Source organism: Micromesistius poutassou, assembly GCF_964030765.1.
Source record: "Micromesistius poutassou genome assembly, chromosome: 22".
Classification (NCBI taxonomy): domain Eukaryota; kingdom Metazoa; phylum Chordata; class Actinopteri; order Gadiformes; family Gadidae; genus Micromesistius; species Micromesistius poutassou.
Genome location: NC_140292.1, coordinates 1,232,057 through 1,248,862, shown reverse-complemented (window position 1 = coordinate 1,248,862; position 16,806 = coordinate 1,232,057). Strand labels below are relative to the sequence as shown.

The 16,806-nt window shown below is 47.4% G+C and overlaps 3 protein-coding genes across 3 annotated transcripts in view; all 3 read left to right on the top strand.

The window, feature by feature from the left end:
* The window catches only part of pthlha (parathyroid hormone-like hormone a), a gene marked incomplete at its 3' end in the record, with an annotated part of 6,706 nt that extends 3,591 nt beyond the window's left edge, over positions 1 to 3,115 (top strand). The window contains exons 3-4 of the mRNA XM_084486325.1: positions 2,456 to 2,604; positions 2,742 to 3,115. Of these exons, the coding sequence (XP_084342451.1) occupies positions 2,456 to 2,604; positions 2,742 to 3,115 (523 nt within the window). The remainder of the gene's footprint in view (positions 1 to 2,455; positions 2,605 to 2,741) is intronic.
* A 4,454-nt stretch (positions 3,116 to 7,569) lies between these two features.
* Positions 7,570 to 10,876, top strand: c4h11orf98 (chromosome 4 C11orf98 homolog). The gene is made up of 4 exons (XM_084486145.1): positions 7,570 to 7,631; positions 8,139 to 8,263; positions 9,243 to 9,340; positions 10,065 to 10,876. Exons 1-4 carry the CDS (start codon positions 7,590 to 7,592, stop codon positions 10,223 to 10,225), a joined length of 426 nt encoding a protein of 141 aa, XP_084342271.1. The 5' UTR covers positions 7,570 to 7,589; the 3' UTR covers positions 10,226 to 10,876.
* Positions 10,877 to 13,436: 2,560 nt separating this feature from the next.
* On the top strand, positions 13,437 to 16,110 carry mansc1 (MANSC domain containing 1; the record flags this gene model as incomplete). The annotated part of the gene is made up of 3 exons (XM_084486324.1): positions 13,437 to 13,677; positions 14,176 to 14,316; positions 15,305 to 16,110. 3 exons carry the CDS (start codon positions 13,437 to 13,439, stop codon positions 16,108 to 16,110), a joined length of 1,188 nt encoding a protein of 395 aa, XP_084342450.1.
* Positions 16,111 to 16,806: the final 696 nt, after the last annotated feature.

Here is a 16,806-nt window from a genome sequence, read left to right as displayed (position 1 = left end):
TCCTGTCCTCTGACGCACACATCAAAGACACCCCGCCACTCCCCGCCTGCCCACCCGACCCCCCCACCCCCCCGACCCCCCCACCCCCCCCCCCCCAGCCCCCAAAGGCACGGGAACGGCGAAGAGAAATGTGAGCAATCAATACAGTCTGGCGACGGGCCACCGGAGCGGTAGGGAGGCGAGGCCGATGTTTGGTTTGACTGCGGGCCACAGCCCCCGAGCCACAGAGCTTCAATCAGCTGGCAGACGGAGTAAAAAAGATAGAATCCCACCCGGCTGTAAAGGACCCACGGTGTCGGTTGGGACTGGGAGCACGGCTCCGGCCCCATGAGCAACGACGCAGGTCTCTCCGGAACACAGTCAACGGCCGGTGTGTTTGAGGAGAAGGAAGCGGAAGGAAGCGCTCTGATTGGTTGGGGGGGGGGGGGGGGGGGGGGAGTTTCTCTTTGACGTCGTCACAGTTATTGTCGGACCTCGGAAGAAAGGCTGATTCTACGGCGCGACGTCCTGTGTGCGTGACTGATGTTTGTGATTTTGTCTTTTTTTGGGGGGGCTTATGGGAAATATGCGAATGCGTTGTAAGCAACTACTCTCCAACTTATGGCTGTGGACTATTGTGTTTGGGAGGAACTCATTATTTGGGAATGGGTGGATTATGTAACCTTGTTGGGGTGTCAAGTTTTTGGGGGTGAAAACACCTGAGCCTGGAGTTTGTGTTCAGTTCTCGGCTCATTGTGTGTGCGCTGACAGTTTATTTCACTGACAAAAAATCACCCAATACCCCCGAAATCCCCGCCAGAAGATTTCCCCACCACACACCGCCACTCGAGATCAAAGCGATCAGACACTAAGATCAGTTTGTTTGTGTGCGCGCGTTTGTTTGGTTAGCGCGTCCAGCCCCACATTAGCTAGCTAGCTAGCTCATCGCACGCATACGCAACGTCTTCGTCGGGGCTTTGCTTGGTTTATGTGTTCAAGACACCTGAGATAGCGCTACAGTCCGGCGCTAATGCCACCGAGACCAGCGCTATCTCCGCCGTTCCCACGCCGCCGAAGCTACCACCGAACTCTACACATTGTTCTTTTCCCGCCCCTTCGCTCGCTCTCGGCCTCTCTCTCTCTCTCTCTCTCTCTCGTGTTTTCGTTAGAATTTGGGCCTGGGTAACGGGACACCGGGGCAAAGCAAAGAGCGAGGCATGAGAAGCCCTGTTGGCGTTCTCTCACACAGACACACACACACACACGCACGCACGCACAGCACCTGAAACGATAACAGGTCACAGGTGAATCCTGGCAGGAGCAGTCAAATCGAGGAGCAGTCAAATGGAGGAGCAGCAATTGAGTACTCCAGGGGTCTTCCATGAAGTCCTTCTTTGTCAACATTACAGGACTGACGGGTGAAGACGAGATGGTGGGGTTGGTGGTGGTGGAGGGTGGTGGTGGCGGTGGTGTGGGGGCGCAATGTATAGTGGCGTTGGTTTGTTTTTGTTTTAGGAAGAGGAAAGAAAGTCAAATAGAAAAGTCAAGAGTAAGTGGCAGGCGCTACCAAAGTCGTCTTCGTTCGCTGTGGGAACACACAAGTACTTGGCGGCGGGTGCAAAAAAAATATCAAAAACTTAACACCTACGGTAACTCTCTCGCCGCGAGGAATGGAGCGGGCGTTAGTGGATTTTAATGAAAACTGACAGCCCTTAGGATATGAGGGCCGCTCCCCCGCACTGTAGTCCACTACACAAATGGCCCAGTGATAGGCGGTCATAGTTAATGGACTATCGTTTTGGGGGTGGGTGGGGGGGGGGGGGGGGGGGGGAGGTGATGGGGGCGGCCATTTTTCCGAAAAGAGAGGGAAAACTCATCTGAACCCCTTTGGCAAGGTAGGCTCTCGTGTATCACTTTAACAAGCCTGGAAAAGGCTTCAGTCCCCTGGCTCTATTAATCATGTTATGATGATAGCCCATGAGTTCATTGCATGGATCCAGGAGCAGAAAAATATTTTAAATAAGGGAGAGAGAGAGAGAAAAAACGGGACTAGTGCACAATGAAAGCAGTGTTGTCAACGACAACCGGGAGTGACAGGGCAGAAGGGAAGACGAGAGGACTGCGGGCGGTCGCCAGGATACTATTACTGTAATCGTCGAAACAGGAAGACATCGCCATGTCTCGGATGCCATAACAACAACAAAAGGAAGACATAAAGCCTGCATTCATTTTGTGCTTCAACTCAATTGTGACGCCTGCTTTTGCCCTGGTATAGCGTGTGGGAAGCGTGTGAAACGGCGCACTCATTTGCTTGTTTTACACTGACCTCTGCTGGCCAATTAACATAACTGCTTCTGTACGTTCAACAATTGAACCTTTGAAAAAACTTGAAAAGGGATTGTAGCACAAAAATCGTCCACATTAAACGCCCTAACCTTTCGACCGCCCTTTCTGTGCTTCTGTGTTTCCCTCACAGGAAGCGCTCGGTGACTCACGCTCAGCTCATGCACGACAAAGGCCGCACGCTGCAGGACTTCAAGCGGCGCATGTGGCTTCAGGAGCTGCTGCACGAGGTTCACACGGCCGCCATCCGCGAGCTGCCGGTGCGGCCCGCCGTGACCAGCGGTGGCAGCAGCGTAGGCGGCAGCAGTAGCAGCGGCGGTGGAGGTGCTGCAGGCGGTGGCGCTGTCGGCGTGGGCGTAGGCAGTGCCGCGTCCGTCGGCGTGGGCGTGGGCGGAGTTGGAGTCGGCGGAGGAGGAGAGGAGGAGGAGGAGGAGGAGTGGGCGTGGTGCTGCCGGGCCTGGCGACCACCATCAACCTGAGCACCACCGGGAGCACGCTGCACTCCAAGCCCCCCGGAGGCACCAAGAACCTGCCCATCAGCTTCCGCCTGGAGGAGGAGGAGGAGCTGGGCGGGGGCACCAACCTGCCCCAGGAGACCAACAAGTCCCAGGCCTACAAGGACCGCAGCGCCACGGGCAAGAAGAAGAAGAAGGGCCGGTCGGGGAAGCGGCGCGAGGGCGAGAAGAGGAAGAGGCGGGCGCGCTCGCTGCGGTGGCTGGCCCGGGACGAGGCCGGGAGCGGGTACCACCTGGGGTGGAGGCCTCTCTGGGGTCTACCGAGGGCGGGCCACTAGGGCTGCATCCTCTCCCCCCCCCCCAGCCCCCCCCCCCCCCCCCCCCCCACCCCCCAACCCGCCCCTCCACCCCCCCACCCCCCCACTCCCACCCAGAGATAACACTGTCAGCTTCTGACAAAGGTGAGACGCCTGGTGTGACCGTGACAGCTTTGGCTCTCACACACGCACGCACACAATGCACACACATGTGGACACACACATGCACATGCACGCACACACACACACACACACCACACACACACATGCACCCGCACACACATGCATGGACACATGCACGGACACATACACGTGTACACACCTGTATTCACACACACACAGACACGGCACAAACTCCCAGCATTCCCACACAAAGTCTCTCAAAGACACACACACACACACACACTCTGTAAACTAGCAACTCGCTTAGACACATAAACAGATTCAAGGCACACACACATTTCCCATTGCCTGCCGGCTCTTGTTTCCATTCAGATAAATTCGGGGCTGTTTGATGTTGAGGCCTGTTTGCGTAGCGAGGTGTCTCTCTTTGATGTGATTACAAACACCTGTGCAAATGGCTGTCGTCTGACTCAGCGCCCGGCTCATAAAATGTTTGGGATATTTGTGTCGACGCACATCAAACAAAGGCACACACATGCGCACTACGCGCAAACAGACACACCACACCCACACACACACACAAACAGACCCACACTTACAAAAATGTTAAAAAACACTTAAGCCTGAATAAATGTCGGAAGTTCTTCCTTAGCTTTGACTTTGAGACTATCTCACTGAGTGTTAATTATTCTGAACACAAGAAAGTGAAGAAAATCATAAACTAACTGAACTCTTTTCTCACTTCTTTCCTTTCAGAATCCTGCAGAAAGTTAACGTGGACACCTATAAACTCATGTTACAGTCTTCTGTAATTGTGATTGTTTAGGAAAGTAATAGGAACATATTTATTGTCTGTATATATTCTAATACAGCCGGATAGTGACAATGATGACAATATATTAAATAAAAATATGATTAAACATTATTTGATGATCTGTGAGGACAACAGATTTGAATCTTTGTGAATCCTTGCAATTTTTTCTTTTTGTTTTGACTATACCAGTTTAAAATGATTTGCGGTAATTTATTTTCGTCTGAATTGTGTATTTATTTTGTAAATTGTATCAAGGTGCTGCTGACCTTCTATATTTTTGTACCATAATGCACTTTAGATATATAAATATAAAAAAATATAAACCAGTATGTTTTGTTAAGTGGCTTTTCTTTTTGTGGTCAATTTTGAAATGAAGAATTAACAACGGTCGATGTGTGTTACTATCGTTTCCGTTTGGGATTTCAATCGTCGGTGTCTTTTGTGTTTTGGACTATTGGCTTTGTGTTTCTGTTCCTGTCGCTGCTGTTTAGAGAAACTGTAGGTATCATTTACCTTCGATGCGGACCACGCCCCTCTCACTGAGGTCAAATGTCGTTTTTTTTAATCCCGTTTTGTTTTTTAATTTCCTTGGAAAACCTTTCGTGTCCTTCGACTCGCCAGCGTTCACTCTGTACATAAACTGAACACATAACTGCTTGATGTTGATGTTGTTTGGCCCCTGCACTGAGACAACACTCTATAATGAACCAATTAAAACATTTTGCCAGTACTCTGCCCCGGCTGTGTGTGTATGTGTGAGTGTCCCCATGCGTCCATTGATAAAGATGCAGCCGATTTGAATAAACTGCACCTATTCCCGTTCAGAAAACACAAGAACCCCTGTATCCAGAACCACTTCATGGCTGTGGACCGCTGCAGGTCCCATCCAGTGTAGGGGCGTGGCATGTCCACTCACACATTGATTGATTGATTTTATTTGATAAATATATAAAATATGAAACAGCACTCTGTGTCATACATTACAATACATACGTACATAGTCAGGGATGAAACAAAAAAGCCCAAAGGCTTATTTCCATTGTGGTCCCTGTGGGGCAGCAGAAGAGGGCAAGTAGCAGCAAATCACACATCAATCATTCAAAAAAATTACACAATTACATACAAGTCACACACATAACAATGATCATAATTAAGACTGGAGATTATAACTATATCAAGACCTATCCCATGGAGGTTTAGGTGCATATGATTAATGGGTAGATTGTGGGTGGGGATCTTGCTTGTCTGCATGACCACAGACACTACAGACATTGAGGTTTTGAACCCACAACCTTTTGGCTGGTAGTCAAATACTCTATTACTCTATTTTCTGATGTAATGCATGTGAATAAAGGGGGCAATGAACAGCTAGCAGAGGTCCTAGGTTTGATGCCTGGCAAAAGGGCACTTCAGCAGCATTACATTCGGTGGGAAGGAACTCATATATTCTTTTCCATCACCCATTCAGGATAGACTGTATGTCCAATACAGTCGTATTAAATTCTGTTCTTAAAATAACTTGGATTCACAGCAATATGCTGTTTTTTTCATTACCAGGTGAAAACAGCAAAACAACACCCAACATCCAGGACACAAATATATTTTCATAATGGTTTAAAATATTATACATGCAACTACTTTAACTCAATTCAAAGTCAGGGATAAATAATGCGTGAATGTATCAGGTGTGTGTGGTCGTTGTCCCCATGTACTCCTCAGCCGTACCACTCTGGAAATGTGATGTTCAACTGCAGCAGTAGGTGTCAGCATAGAGTACAGGAACCACACACCAGTGGCCTACTGGTTTGTCATCCAAACATCCTCAAGGGGTTTTGAACAGAAAATGTAAAGACCAGAATAGACGCAGTTCCTCAGAAGGTCAAATTATGTATTGATTAGTAATTAGGTTTCCCATCTCCTTAAATCACATTATAAATGGTACTCCATCTGTTCTGTAAGCAAAATGTGCTACACTAGTCTCAAATGAATCTGGTATATTAAAATACATTGAATAAGTGTGCTGATATTTGTATATATATATATTATACATATATTATATATATGTATAATATATATATATATATATCATATTTCATGTGACATAACGTTATTATTCAACGGTTCCATGGAAAGACTCCACCACTGAACTAGGCTATGAGAGATCAAAATGCTATACAAGAAAAATAATCAGCAAAGAATAAATGTCTGACATCCACCAGGAGAATACCTCTTCATCATTTCAAGGTCATTTATATCATGGCACATACAGATTCACAGACTGCACATAAATTACAACTTTCCACTCGATAGAGGAACACGTGACAACAAATTGCCATTCTTCATCGTGCAGTCCGTCCAAAATTCAATTACAAATGATCAACAGTTTCTAGGCAGAAGAATGTGGCGTGACGAATGCTTTGGCTTCCTCCAGAACCCTCAAAGCGTTTTCCTCCAGCGGGCTCTGCAACATGACAGGTTTGGCTTGGCGTGAGGCTGGCAGAGTGTGACTAAGATTGTTCAACAGTCGAAGCAACAGCATTTAAGATGAAGTGTTGGTTGGTGATGGTGAGATGCAGCACGCTTCAACTTAACAAACCAAAGCAATATGTTGGGATGTTATGATTATGAATAGCCTACCTGTAGCCTTTACGGCACAGTGGTCCACCATGCATATTTGTTTTTACATTTAAGTGTATTGTTTTGTCACACTGTCAATGTTAAACCCACGAGGTTTCAGTGGTAAATACATCTGGGAAAGGGATCATTTAATAGCTCCCTTCAAGACAGAAGAATACATTGGGCTATGATTAAAAAGGGATAAGTGCTCCCCCTGGTGGAAATAAATTGTCCATACAGTTAGGGAGAGTAGAGAGAGAGAGAGAGAGAGAGAGAGAGAGAGAGAGAGAGAGAGAGAGAGAGAGAGAGAGAGAGAGAGAGAGAGAGAGAGAGAGAGAGAGAGAAACCGACCAACTGTCGTGTCATCCTACTGTTTTGGAATTACTGTGCCACACACCCCAACTAGTTCGTTTCTCAGACACACACTCCACCCTCACCTCCACCTTCCGTGTGTGTGTGTGTGTGTGTGTGTGTGTGTGTGTGTGTGTGTGTGTGTGTGTGTGTGTGTGTGTGTGTGTGTGTGTGTGTGTGTGTGTGTGTGTGTGTGTGTGATTTATCTAGGTGGAGACACATTATGCAAGGTTGACCTGGCCAAATGTGTGAAGCTTTCATACTTCACGGTAAGGACAGACATTGAGACTGATAAGCGTTCTACTTTTCATTGTATTCATTTGTTTATATAATCACAATGTTTGGGTTTACAAAGCTTGCTTAAACCTTTTCAATTATTCTTTTTTAACTGTGGTTTTATTCATCTAATCCATATTACAAAGCTAATGATGACAGATGTTTGAGAACCGCTTGATGGAGACAACAGACGCGAAGATGCTCCAGCAGAAGATGGTACCCAGCCATGCGTCAGACCTCTGCAGCCAATAGGCGCAGGGAAGTAGAATGCAATCCGGAAGTTTTCATTCTCCACGTGAACAGCGCAACGCAAGCATGGGTAGCACTCCAGGGGGAAAGATCAACAGGCCCAAAACAGTAAGAAAACCCGATTATCCGTCATGAGATGAAAAGTAAACGCGAGCAATGCTTCAATAATAACTTCACAGTATTGATTTAAGTCCGCGATGTCCTGTAGTCACAATGAAACCGTGTTTTGCACATGAAGTAGCTAGCACCATCTGGCTACTTTGTAGCACAAGTGTTTGCGATAGCAACCTACTCTACTTTAAGTTAATACAACTGATCCTTTATGTTTATACGACATTGTTTTTCGCGCTGTTATTTGTATCATTCACTCAGTCTCGTTCCTAAGGAGCTCCTCAACTAGTCAAGTATTCTTACTGTAAATGCATTAGAACTACAAAAATGGCGTCACACCATCAATACCAGATCAGACACCTTCTGTTCTCATTGAGAAATAACGTGAACCATCTTGGTAGACTACTTTACGATAACAGAATGTAAACATTGTTGCGGTGACGTGTTAGGTTTTTGGTTGCTGCACAAAGTTGTTTATTCAATTCTACCATTTCTGCTGGACAGGAGCTGGGGAGGAATGTCTTCAAGCGCCGCAGGGTTCAGGGAAAGCAGAAGCGGCAGCGGCACCAGATCACTGGGGCCATCATCGACGCTGGGCTCACGACCATCCATCACCTGAGGAAGAGAAAGTGAGTACTGTACTCAGGAGGTAGAGCGGGTTGGCTGGTAACCGCAAGGTTGCTGGTTCGATCCCCGGCTCCTCCTAGCTGAGTGTCGTGGTGTCCCTGAGCAAGACGCCTCACCCTAATTGCTCCTGACGAGCTGGCTGTCGCCCTGCGTGGTTTTTATTAGGGAGTGAAGATCGCAAAGGTCTGGGGAAAAGAAAAATAACAAACTTTTGATGTTTTACCAAATGAAACAATCGGTGTATAAGATGAAATTGGATTGTGTCTTTATTGGACGTATAATTGTCAACATCGTCTAATCATGTAGAGTTGACTGTTTGAATAACCCAGTTAGTAACTTGGCTAGGCCTACTAGTTTTCTTGGCTGTGCATGCAACTACAACTACCCACTTCAAGTAATGTTTTCAGCATCGTGGTTCAGGAGGGAGATTCGTCCACGGATTGCACGTGATTACAGCATCTATTGTGTCTGACAGCCCTTCCAGTAACAGACAACTCGGTCTTGTTGATATCCATTCATGAAGTATTTATGTTGCCCAAAAAAAGCATATACGTTACTGGAACAGATATGCATGTGTTTGAGTCAGATGCATGGGAATACATGGCTTCAGGCTACATTCCTTACATTTGGTTGTTTTTTTAATTGTGTAATTGGGGGGTGGGTATTATCGATAATAGAAAATGCGCAGATCATTTTTTTTCTCGTATCTCATTTTTCGCCCGTGCCTAAAACCGCCACTGCTTATATTGGGGGGGGGGGGGTGATTACGGGCTGGCGGAGTTAAACTTAAATAAATCGAGCTAAGAAAAGCGGAATCAATTTGTGGCGCTCGTTGTTGAATCTGTGGCGCTGCGCCACACATTGGTCTATGTATGGGAAACACTGACTTATCTTCTCTGATATCCTGTTTCATGGTGCAGTGTTTTTTGTTTTTTTCATGCTGTGCTGTCTTTTGATTCTATTTCTTTGTCTTGTGTTCAGCACCAGCAAGAGGGCCAACATCACTCTGTCTGGGAAGAAGAAGCACAAGCTCCTCAAACAGCTGGGTCACATGGAGAGGGAGAAGTCAAGCATGGACGGTAATTATAGACCAGGCACAGACACTTAGGAATAAAATAAAACAACAAAGATTTACCTGTGAACTGAAGCTTTTCGAGAAGCGTCTCAAATGACTTGAATCAGCTTTTTCCTATTCGATCATATTAGCAGATGCTTTTGTTTCAAAGTACAATTATTTTAGATGCATCATTACAGAGAAGGTAGCGGTTAGGCATCTTGCTTCATGATACCGAAAGATGAACTTTGGAGATCTAACCTAGAAGCTTTAGAAAAATAAGATACTAATTTGCCCTTGTTGGGAATCAAACCCCTTGCTTGCTATTTGTTGACCTGCTGAAGGGAAATCTGGCCCAGTTACCATACATTAATAATTATTACATATTAATTAATCAAATATGGTTGCTAATGCCCAAAGTGATGGGCTAGGAACCGATTGGTGCATTGATCATAAAAATACACCCTAGAGTACAAATCATTTTGTAATAATTATAATAAGACATCAAATCCCTTCACAAAATCTGCTACTGCTACTGTAACAGCTATATTACAATCAAATGTAAATGCCCGGCACCATGTAAAATAATAAATGACATTAAAAATAATAGACTGACCCAAACAATGCTATGCTCCAAAATAGCATGCGTTTGTTGTGAAAGGTCACAACCAACCTGCCAAAAAAATGACTACATATAGATGCGTGTATAAATACATAACGTTGTACATGTTCCGCTTTTCTCTTGATAGTGGCTCCGTCCGCAGCCCCAAAGTCTCAGGACCCAGACACCACCCCCGCCGTGGCTCCGAGCCCGGCCACCACCAAGAAGGCGAGGAAGAGGAGGAACCGCAAGGGGAAGGGCCCCGCCGCCGCGGCCCCAGCGGACGTTGTGATGCAGGACATGGAGTAAAGACAGAAGGAGAAGAGCTCCAAGTGGCCCCTACTGTTGGTTCCTCAGCAGTTAAACGTCTGGCGTTCGGCCTTCGATGAAGAGGCGGTGGATGTGAATGATGAACACACTGAACAGGGACATGATTCAGTCACAGTGTAGGGCCAGTTTGCCACCTGTACCATTGCTGCATTGATTGATCTGGAATGAGAATTCTGACATGATAAATGTTGGGAAAGTGCTGCCTGCCTGAATGCTTCTGCATTTTATTCAAGCATATTTTGGATGCATGGATGGACAGTTCAATGTCTGGGTTATACTGGCAATAAGCCTCATGGAAAACAAGTTTGAAAATTCTGAATACTCAAGTAAAGTTGTATAGATGACATGGATCTTGATGAGCATGTTTTTAAACCAAAATGACTGTTGCATTTGGAGGGGGGGGGTCTCTAATGAATTTTTTTTTCTTTGTTACCCTATCAAAAAATATTATGTTGCAGGAAAACATAGAAAATCTAGTCAACTTAGGGAAGTTGAAATGGTTTATATAGCCTAGTAGCATATTATATAAAAGTACACATGTCATTATGGTTCAGTTTATCAAATGTATTGTTCATGTCCTTTAATTATTGATGTCTGCTTGTGAAATGCGCCATTAAAGCCATGACAGTTTTTATAGTGTATTTTTGGAGGTGGGAGGTGACCACTGTGTTTTTCAACTGGTTTTGTCTGTACATTGTCACCTTCGAGTCATCGGCAATTCCGAATCCCAGTCTGCGTTGTTTGGGCTCGAAACCTGCGCGCATCCCTCCCCCCTACCAGTCGCTCAGAGGACAAAGACTAAAATGGGTCAGAGTCGGAGGAGAGCATCTCTCGCATCCCACACGCACCAACTCTAAGATATCTAAATAGATTACTTAAGAAACAGTAAAGCAATCGTTTTTAGACTAGGGATCCGACACGGACGGGACTCGGGTTATTATTCCTACTATGGTGGATGAAGTCAAACGGGAGAATGTTTACTGAGATCTGAAGGCACGCAGTGCCCACACTACGTAGCCCTGTGTACAAAGCTGCTTCTGGAGAAGTCTTTGGATGTAGCGATCGACAAGATGCTGTACAAGTCCTCCAACGGGTAACGGGTACCTCTCGGAACGGAGCAGGGTCGCTATGACATAAGCGCTGTGGAGCAGCTTGTGAAACCAGTTTGTGGAGCCGAAGACCGGTGTCTGAGTGTGTGCTCTTCGGATGCTGCGCCGAGGTCCATTCGTCCTCCAAGATTACGGGCTAAGTACGTGCATGGGTGCTATAATACATTACAGCATGCTTTTGCATTGTGTGAGTGCCTCACAAGTGAGATCGTTTGTTTCTCCATCTTTTACCCACCGACCTACCCGGGGTATCAGGCTTACATGGTGGCGAGAGGTCTGGATCATTTACAGGTTGCACATGTAGGCCGATGCAAAGACCACCAAACACAGAATTGCATCGCTGGGTGTCTCTTGGTAGGATTGAGTGTCTCGCCAAACACCATTTGTGTGTGTCGCCGAGGCCTCCGGCTACACTGAGTCTACCAGCCGTCGTCTTATTTTGAGCATCGCTTTTCGCATCGATAGCCTACACCACCGATTCGCGAATAATAGCCTCTATGTGGCGTCCTACGCGTATCGGTAGCCTGTGTTTTTCTGTGGATTGTTTAGCACTATCCTCATAGGCTACAGATGCAGATAACTAATCCTGTTGATTTACGACGTGCCCTCCATTGTAACAACATTACAGGCACTGATGGCAATGTGATAAGGCAGATACCGCTGGCTGGCAGCAGTTTAGTGCAAAGATAACAGCGTGTGCTATATGTCCCACACAGGAGACACCGGGGTCGAAGTGCTGCTCTGAAGGGGTGTGTTGGTTGGACTGTGGACCCACTGGCCAGATCTGAGCATCTTATGGGGACCCGTTCACACTCACTGGCTGCTGGTAAGTACAGTAGGACTATCAATGTGATTACATTTAAATTAGATAGGATAACATGTATGTAGATGTTTTAAAGGCAGTGCCGATTTGAGTGTTGGACTGAGTTGGTGAGCTGTCAGTTGGTGTTTGAGTTTGTCAGGGATTGTAGACTGATAAGTGATGACAGCGTTTGACAGTGTCTTTCTGGAAGTAGCAGAAAATAGCCCCCTTTTTATTTTTTTTAGATCAAGGCTCTGGATTGTCTTTCTTCTTCTTAGTGGATGTTGTCTTTCTTCCAACACTCGTCTCCTATTTCACCCCTGAGCTGTTCCCATTGGCAAAAAATAACTTGTACATTTTTACATACTTTAGAGTTTTGATCAAAGTGACACAATTATCTCCACCTGTGAACCCTGACAGAAGCGTTGCATAACATCCTTTTCTTAGACGTCTCATTATGCACAGCGGTAGCCTAGTCATTTTAAAGGCTCTCTTCTTCCGAGAGGCTGACAGGACAGAGTTTGGCAACTACAGGGAGAAATGGTTAATGAGTTCCAGCACAAATCAGCAAGTCAAGTCAGCATGCTAGGCCGATAGAGACATGTACAGGCCCGATAAACGGTGTAATGTGTTTATGCTATGTATTATGTACAGCAGGTTATGCTGTGTTTGTGTAATTGGGAGCACACCCAATCGCAAGAATTACAAGGATGGTTACCCTAACCTTAAAAGTAACCATATTGATCAAAGAGTTGTCTTTTAACATTGCCTGGTGGTAAGGTAGTTTTGATGTCAGGCACACTAAATATGGACTATAGCATTGCTGTTACTGGTATAGTATACTGGTATATCAGTACGCTACTGGTATCGGTATATAAATATACCAAACGGTATATTATATATATATCTCTGATGAAGCAACTTTATCACAGGATTATATGTTATTCATTATTCTGTTTTGGTAGATCCAGATATTGAGTTGTATTTTGTGTCGGACATAATGTACACCTCCTCCAAAGTCAAAGTCAGCTTTATTGTCAATTCCAAAATATGTGCCAGACATACAGAGGAATCAAAAATGCACTTATCCCGACCCACGGTGCAATAAGAAGAAAAGGATAACATTTGGTAAAACAGGTAATATTTACAATTCACTCTCTCCCACAGAAACCGTACGAGTTGTTCCTGGATTGCCTTCGACTTCGCCGAGCTTACATCACCGACCCTAAAAGAGAGACAGGACAGATCCGGTCCGGAATAAATGGTTCACTCGGTGACCATGGCAACCGTGATGAGGATACCCACGCTAACCGGGGTCGCCATGGCGATGGTGATGCTCTCCGCCAGCCTGGTGTCGGTCTCGGGCCTGGAGCCGGAGACGTGCTTCTCGCGGCAGCACAGGAAGGCCACGGTCAACGTGCGCCTGGCCTCCAGCCGGCCCGGCACCGTCATCGACTCTCGCATCGTCCAAACTGACCGCGACTGCATCCTGGCCTGTTGCTCAGAGGAAGTGGCGCCAGGTAACAATAATAGACGGACCGCCCATATATATATGGCACGTTGACACAGGACGTAGTCGTTAGCTTGTTGGTAGCCAAATTTGGTATTTGATGACCATAAAAGACCCTGTGCGTGACTGTCCGTATATGGTAGTGGCACCAGGGGGCCGGTAAACAACAAGCTTGTAAAACTCTAACTCAAATTTAGAATCTGAGTAAACAATTTTATTCCCGTAGAGAATTGACTTGAGAACCGTAGGCGTATCCATGACGACATTGCTGCGCATAATAATGAGCATTTAGTAATAGTGATCAAAATACTATTATTAATCCTGTTATTCAAATGTTTGTAGAATATTGTTTTGTTGTTGTTGTTGTGATGATGATATCGAGCTATTCGGAACATATTTAGCAAGGAAGACCGACGTTCCCTGACATTCCCTGACCTTCCCTGACCTTCCCTGTAACGGTCCAACGTCTGACCTCCCCGTCCGCTCCCTGTTCCCGTCCTCCTCGCAGGAGCCAAGTGCAACATGGCCGTCTTTAAGGCCAGGAAACCGGCCGCTTCTGACAACTGCCTCCTGTTCCACTGTGACACGGAGCAGGACTGTCCGCTCATGATGGCTGTGGAAGGCGTCAACACCTACGATATATTTAAAGGTAACACCGGCACCGTTCATGGCTGTTTTCTCGCTCTCTGTATCTACATCATTTCTAATATGGAAATTGACTCTTGACTCTCTCCTTGGTGGTTTTTATACATTCAAGATAAAATAAAGAATAGCTGAGCTGTTCTAATAAATACTTCTTTCAAGTACAGCTAATATTTCTGTAGCCCTTGCCCTTGCCCAGTTATAGTCTCAAAGGTCTTCATAGGCCCACATTATACCCCCTCACCCCCATGCCCTCTAAAGTGTGAGGAGATAGTCCCCAAATCCAGAAAATAAACATTGAGACGGAACACCGCAGAGGGATCCCTCCTTCCATGGATAGTGAGGATGGGTTGTGCCAAATGGTAAACAATCATGGTAACATGAAACAAGCACAAACAAAGGTCAAAGTTATAAAGAAATAACAGATTAGTAGTCAGTAAAAATAACCAAATGTCACATTTTCTCCCATCTAACCATGGCTTGGTAGTCATCACTGATAACATGAAGTCAATAGTACTGTTACTATAGTACTACTGTTGTGATCGTTTGTCCGTTTCCTTTAGGGGTTCTCCATTCCACCACTACGACGGTACCAGTGACGACCACCACCGCCACCACCACCACCACCACAACACAACCCCCACCCACCACCAACGCCACCACCACCACCACCACCACGCAACCCCCACCAACCACCACCGTCACGGAACCTACCACCACAACGCAACGCACCACCTTAGCAGCAACGACCACCACCACGCTCCCTCCCACCACAACCACCACCACCACCACAGCCCCCACCACCACCACCACCACAACGACACTAGCCCCTACCACAACCACCACAACAACAACAACAACAACAACAACGCTCCCGACCACAACCACGACCACCACCACCCAACCCACCACCACCACCACCACCACCACCACCACCGCAGCACCACCAGCCACAGTCCCTATCATCCGGGAGCTGCCATCCACGACGGCGCCAGAAACGCCCGTCCTCATCATGGCCACGATGCCCGCCGAGGAACTGCCCGTCATCGAAGAACTGCCCCCTGTGACGACGGCCGCGACGACCACGCTGCGAGTTACGCCCCCCTCCACGGCCGCTACGTCTCCTCCAACCACCACCACCACCACTGCCGCCAGGAAGCCAAACAAACCCACCAAAAAGCTCAACAAAAACGCAAAGAAACTCAGACCGCATCCGGTGGCCGTTGACCCAACCCCTACCCCCACCACCACCACCACCACCATGGCGGCCCCCGAGCCGGTCCCGACCACCACCACGACCCCCGCGGCCCCTGCCCCAGAACCCGCCCAAAAACCCAGAACTCCCCAGATCGCCAGAACAACGACACCAACCACCACCACCACCACAAGGGCTACGTCCACCACCACCACCACCACCACCACAAGGGCTACGTCCACCACCACCACCACCGCAGTTCCCACGACGACCACGACCACGGCCGCCCCCAGACACACGGAGCCGGAGGACGTCCAGACCTCCACGGTGGCCGGCGTGTTCATCGTTGCCGAGGGTGATGTCCAGTCGGACCGCGCGCTGAAGAAACCGGACGGGCCGGGGGGGGTCGTTCCAGAGGGTGAGGGCGTGAGGAAAAACGGCGCCACGTCACACGGAGCGCTCAAGAGCGGGCTGGTGGTGCTGATGGTGCTGGGGCTGGCCGTGCTCACCATGGCCCTCGCCATCGGAGGCCGCAAAGCCATGGAGTCGTTCGACCGCCGACACTACACCCGCCTGGAGCTCAACGACCTGCACTACGAGGTGTAGAGAGACGCAGGCCCATCCGGCCCGGCCTGGCCTGCACCACCACCACCACCACCACAACCACCACCACCACCCACGGCACCACCTTTAGTTCACCACCACGGCCACACGGAGAGAAGGAACACACAGTTGGGCTGTCGCGTTGTGTTTGACAGACTAAAGCTGAGACGGCCCATTGTGGGCAGTGGAAGACACATGCAACGCTCTTTTTTGTTTTCTTCGCTGAGTCTTACTATTATTAATGAATATGTTTCATTTCAAGATAGCACATGGTTTTGCATTTATTGAAATTATCATTTATCACCGTGTTTGAAGGAGCACCAAGTGATGTGGAGGATTTCGATGATTGAGATATTTTCTTATGCTATAACCAGTGCCAACTCAAGTCTATGCGTACGATTGGTTTGTAGGGACATAACGCGGGAGCCTTCTTCCCTCGGCTATTTCCATATTCACTGTAAGGACGCGGGTAAAGCGAGGCTCCACTGCACACATTCGCCACTAGATGTCAGCAGCTGTTTTAAGATGCAAGAATCAAGAACCGTTGGACGTTGGAAGCAACCGATCATCACAGCCGCTTGGTGTTCCTTTAACGACAATGAAACACAGTCTATGGCTTTGGAATGCAGATAATGAACAGCAATATTTTGTACCCCCCCCCCCCCTAAAAAACACTCAGGAAGCCTCCGAATTCTAGCC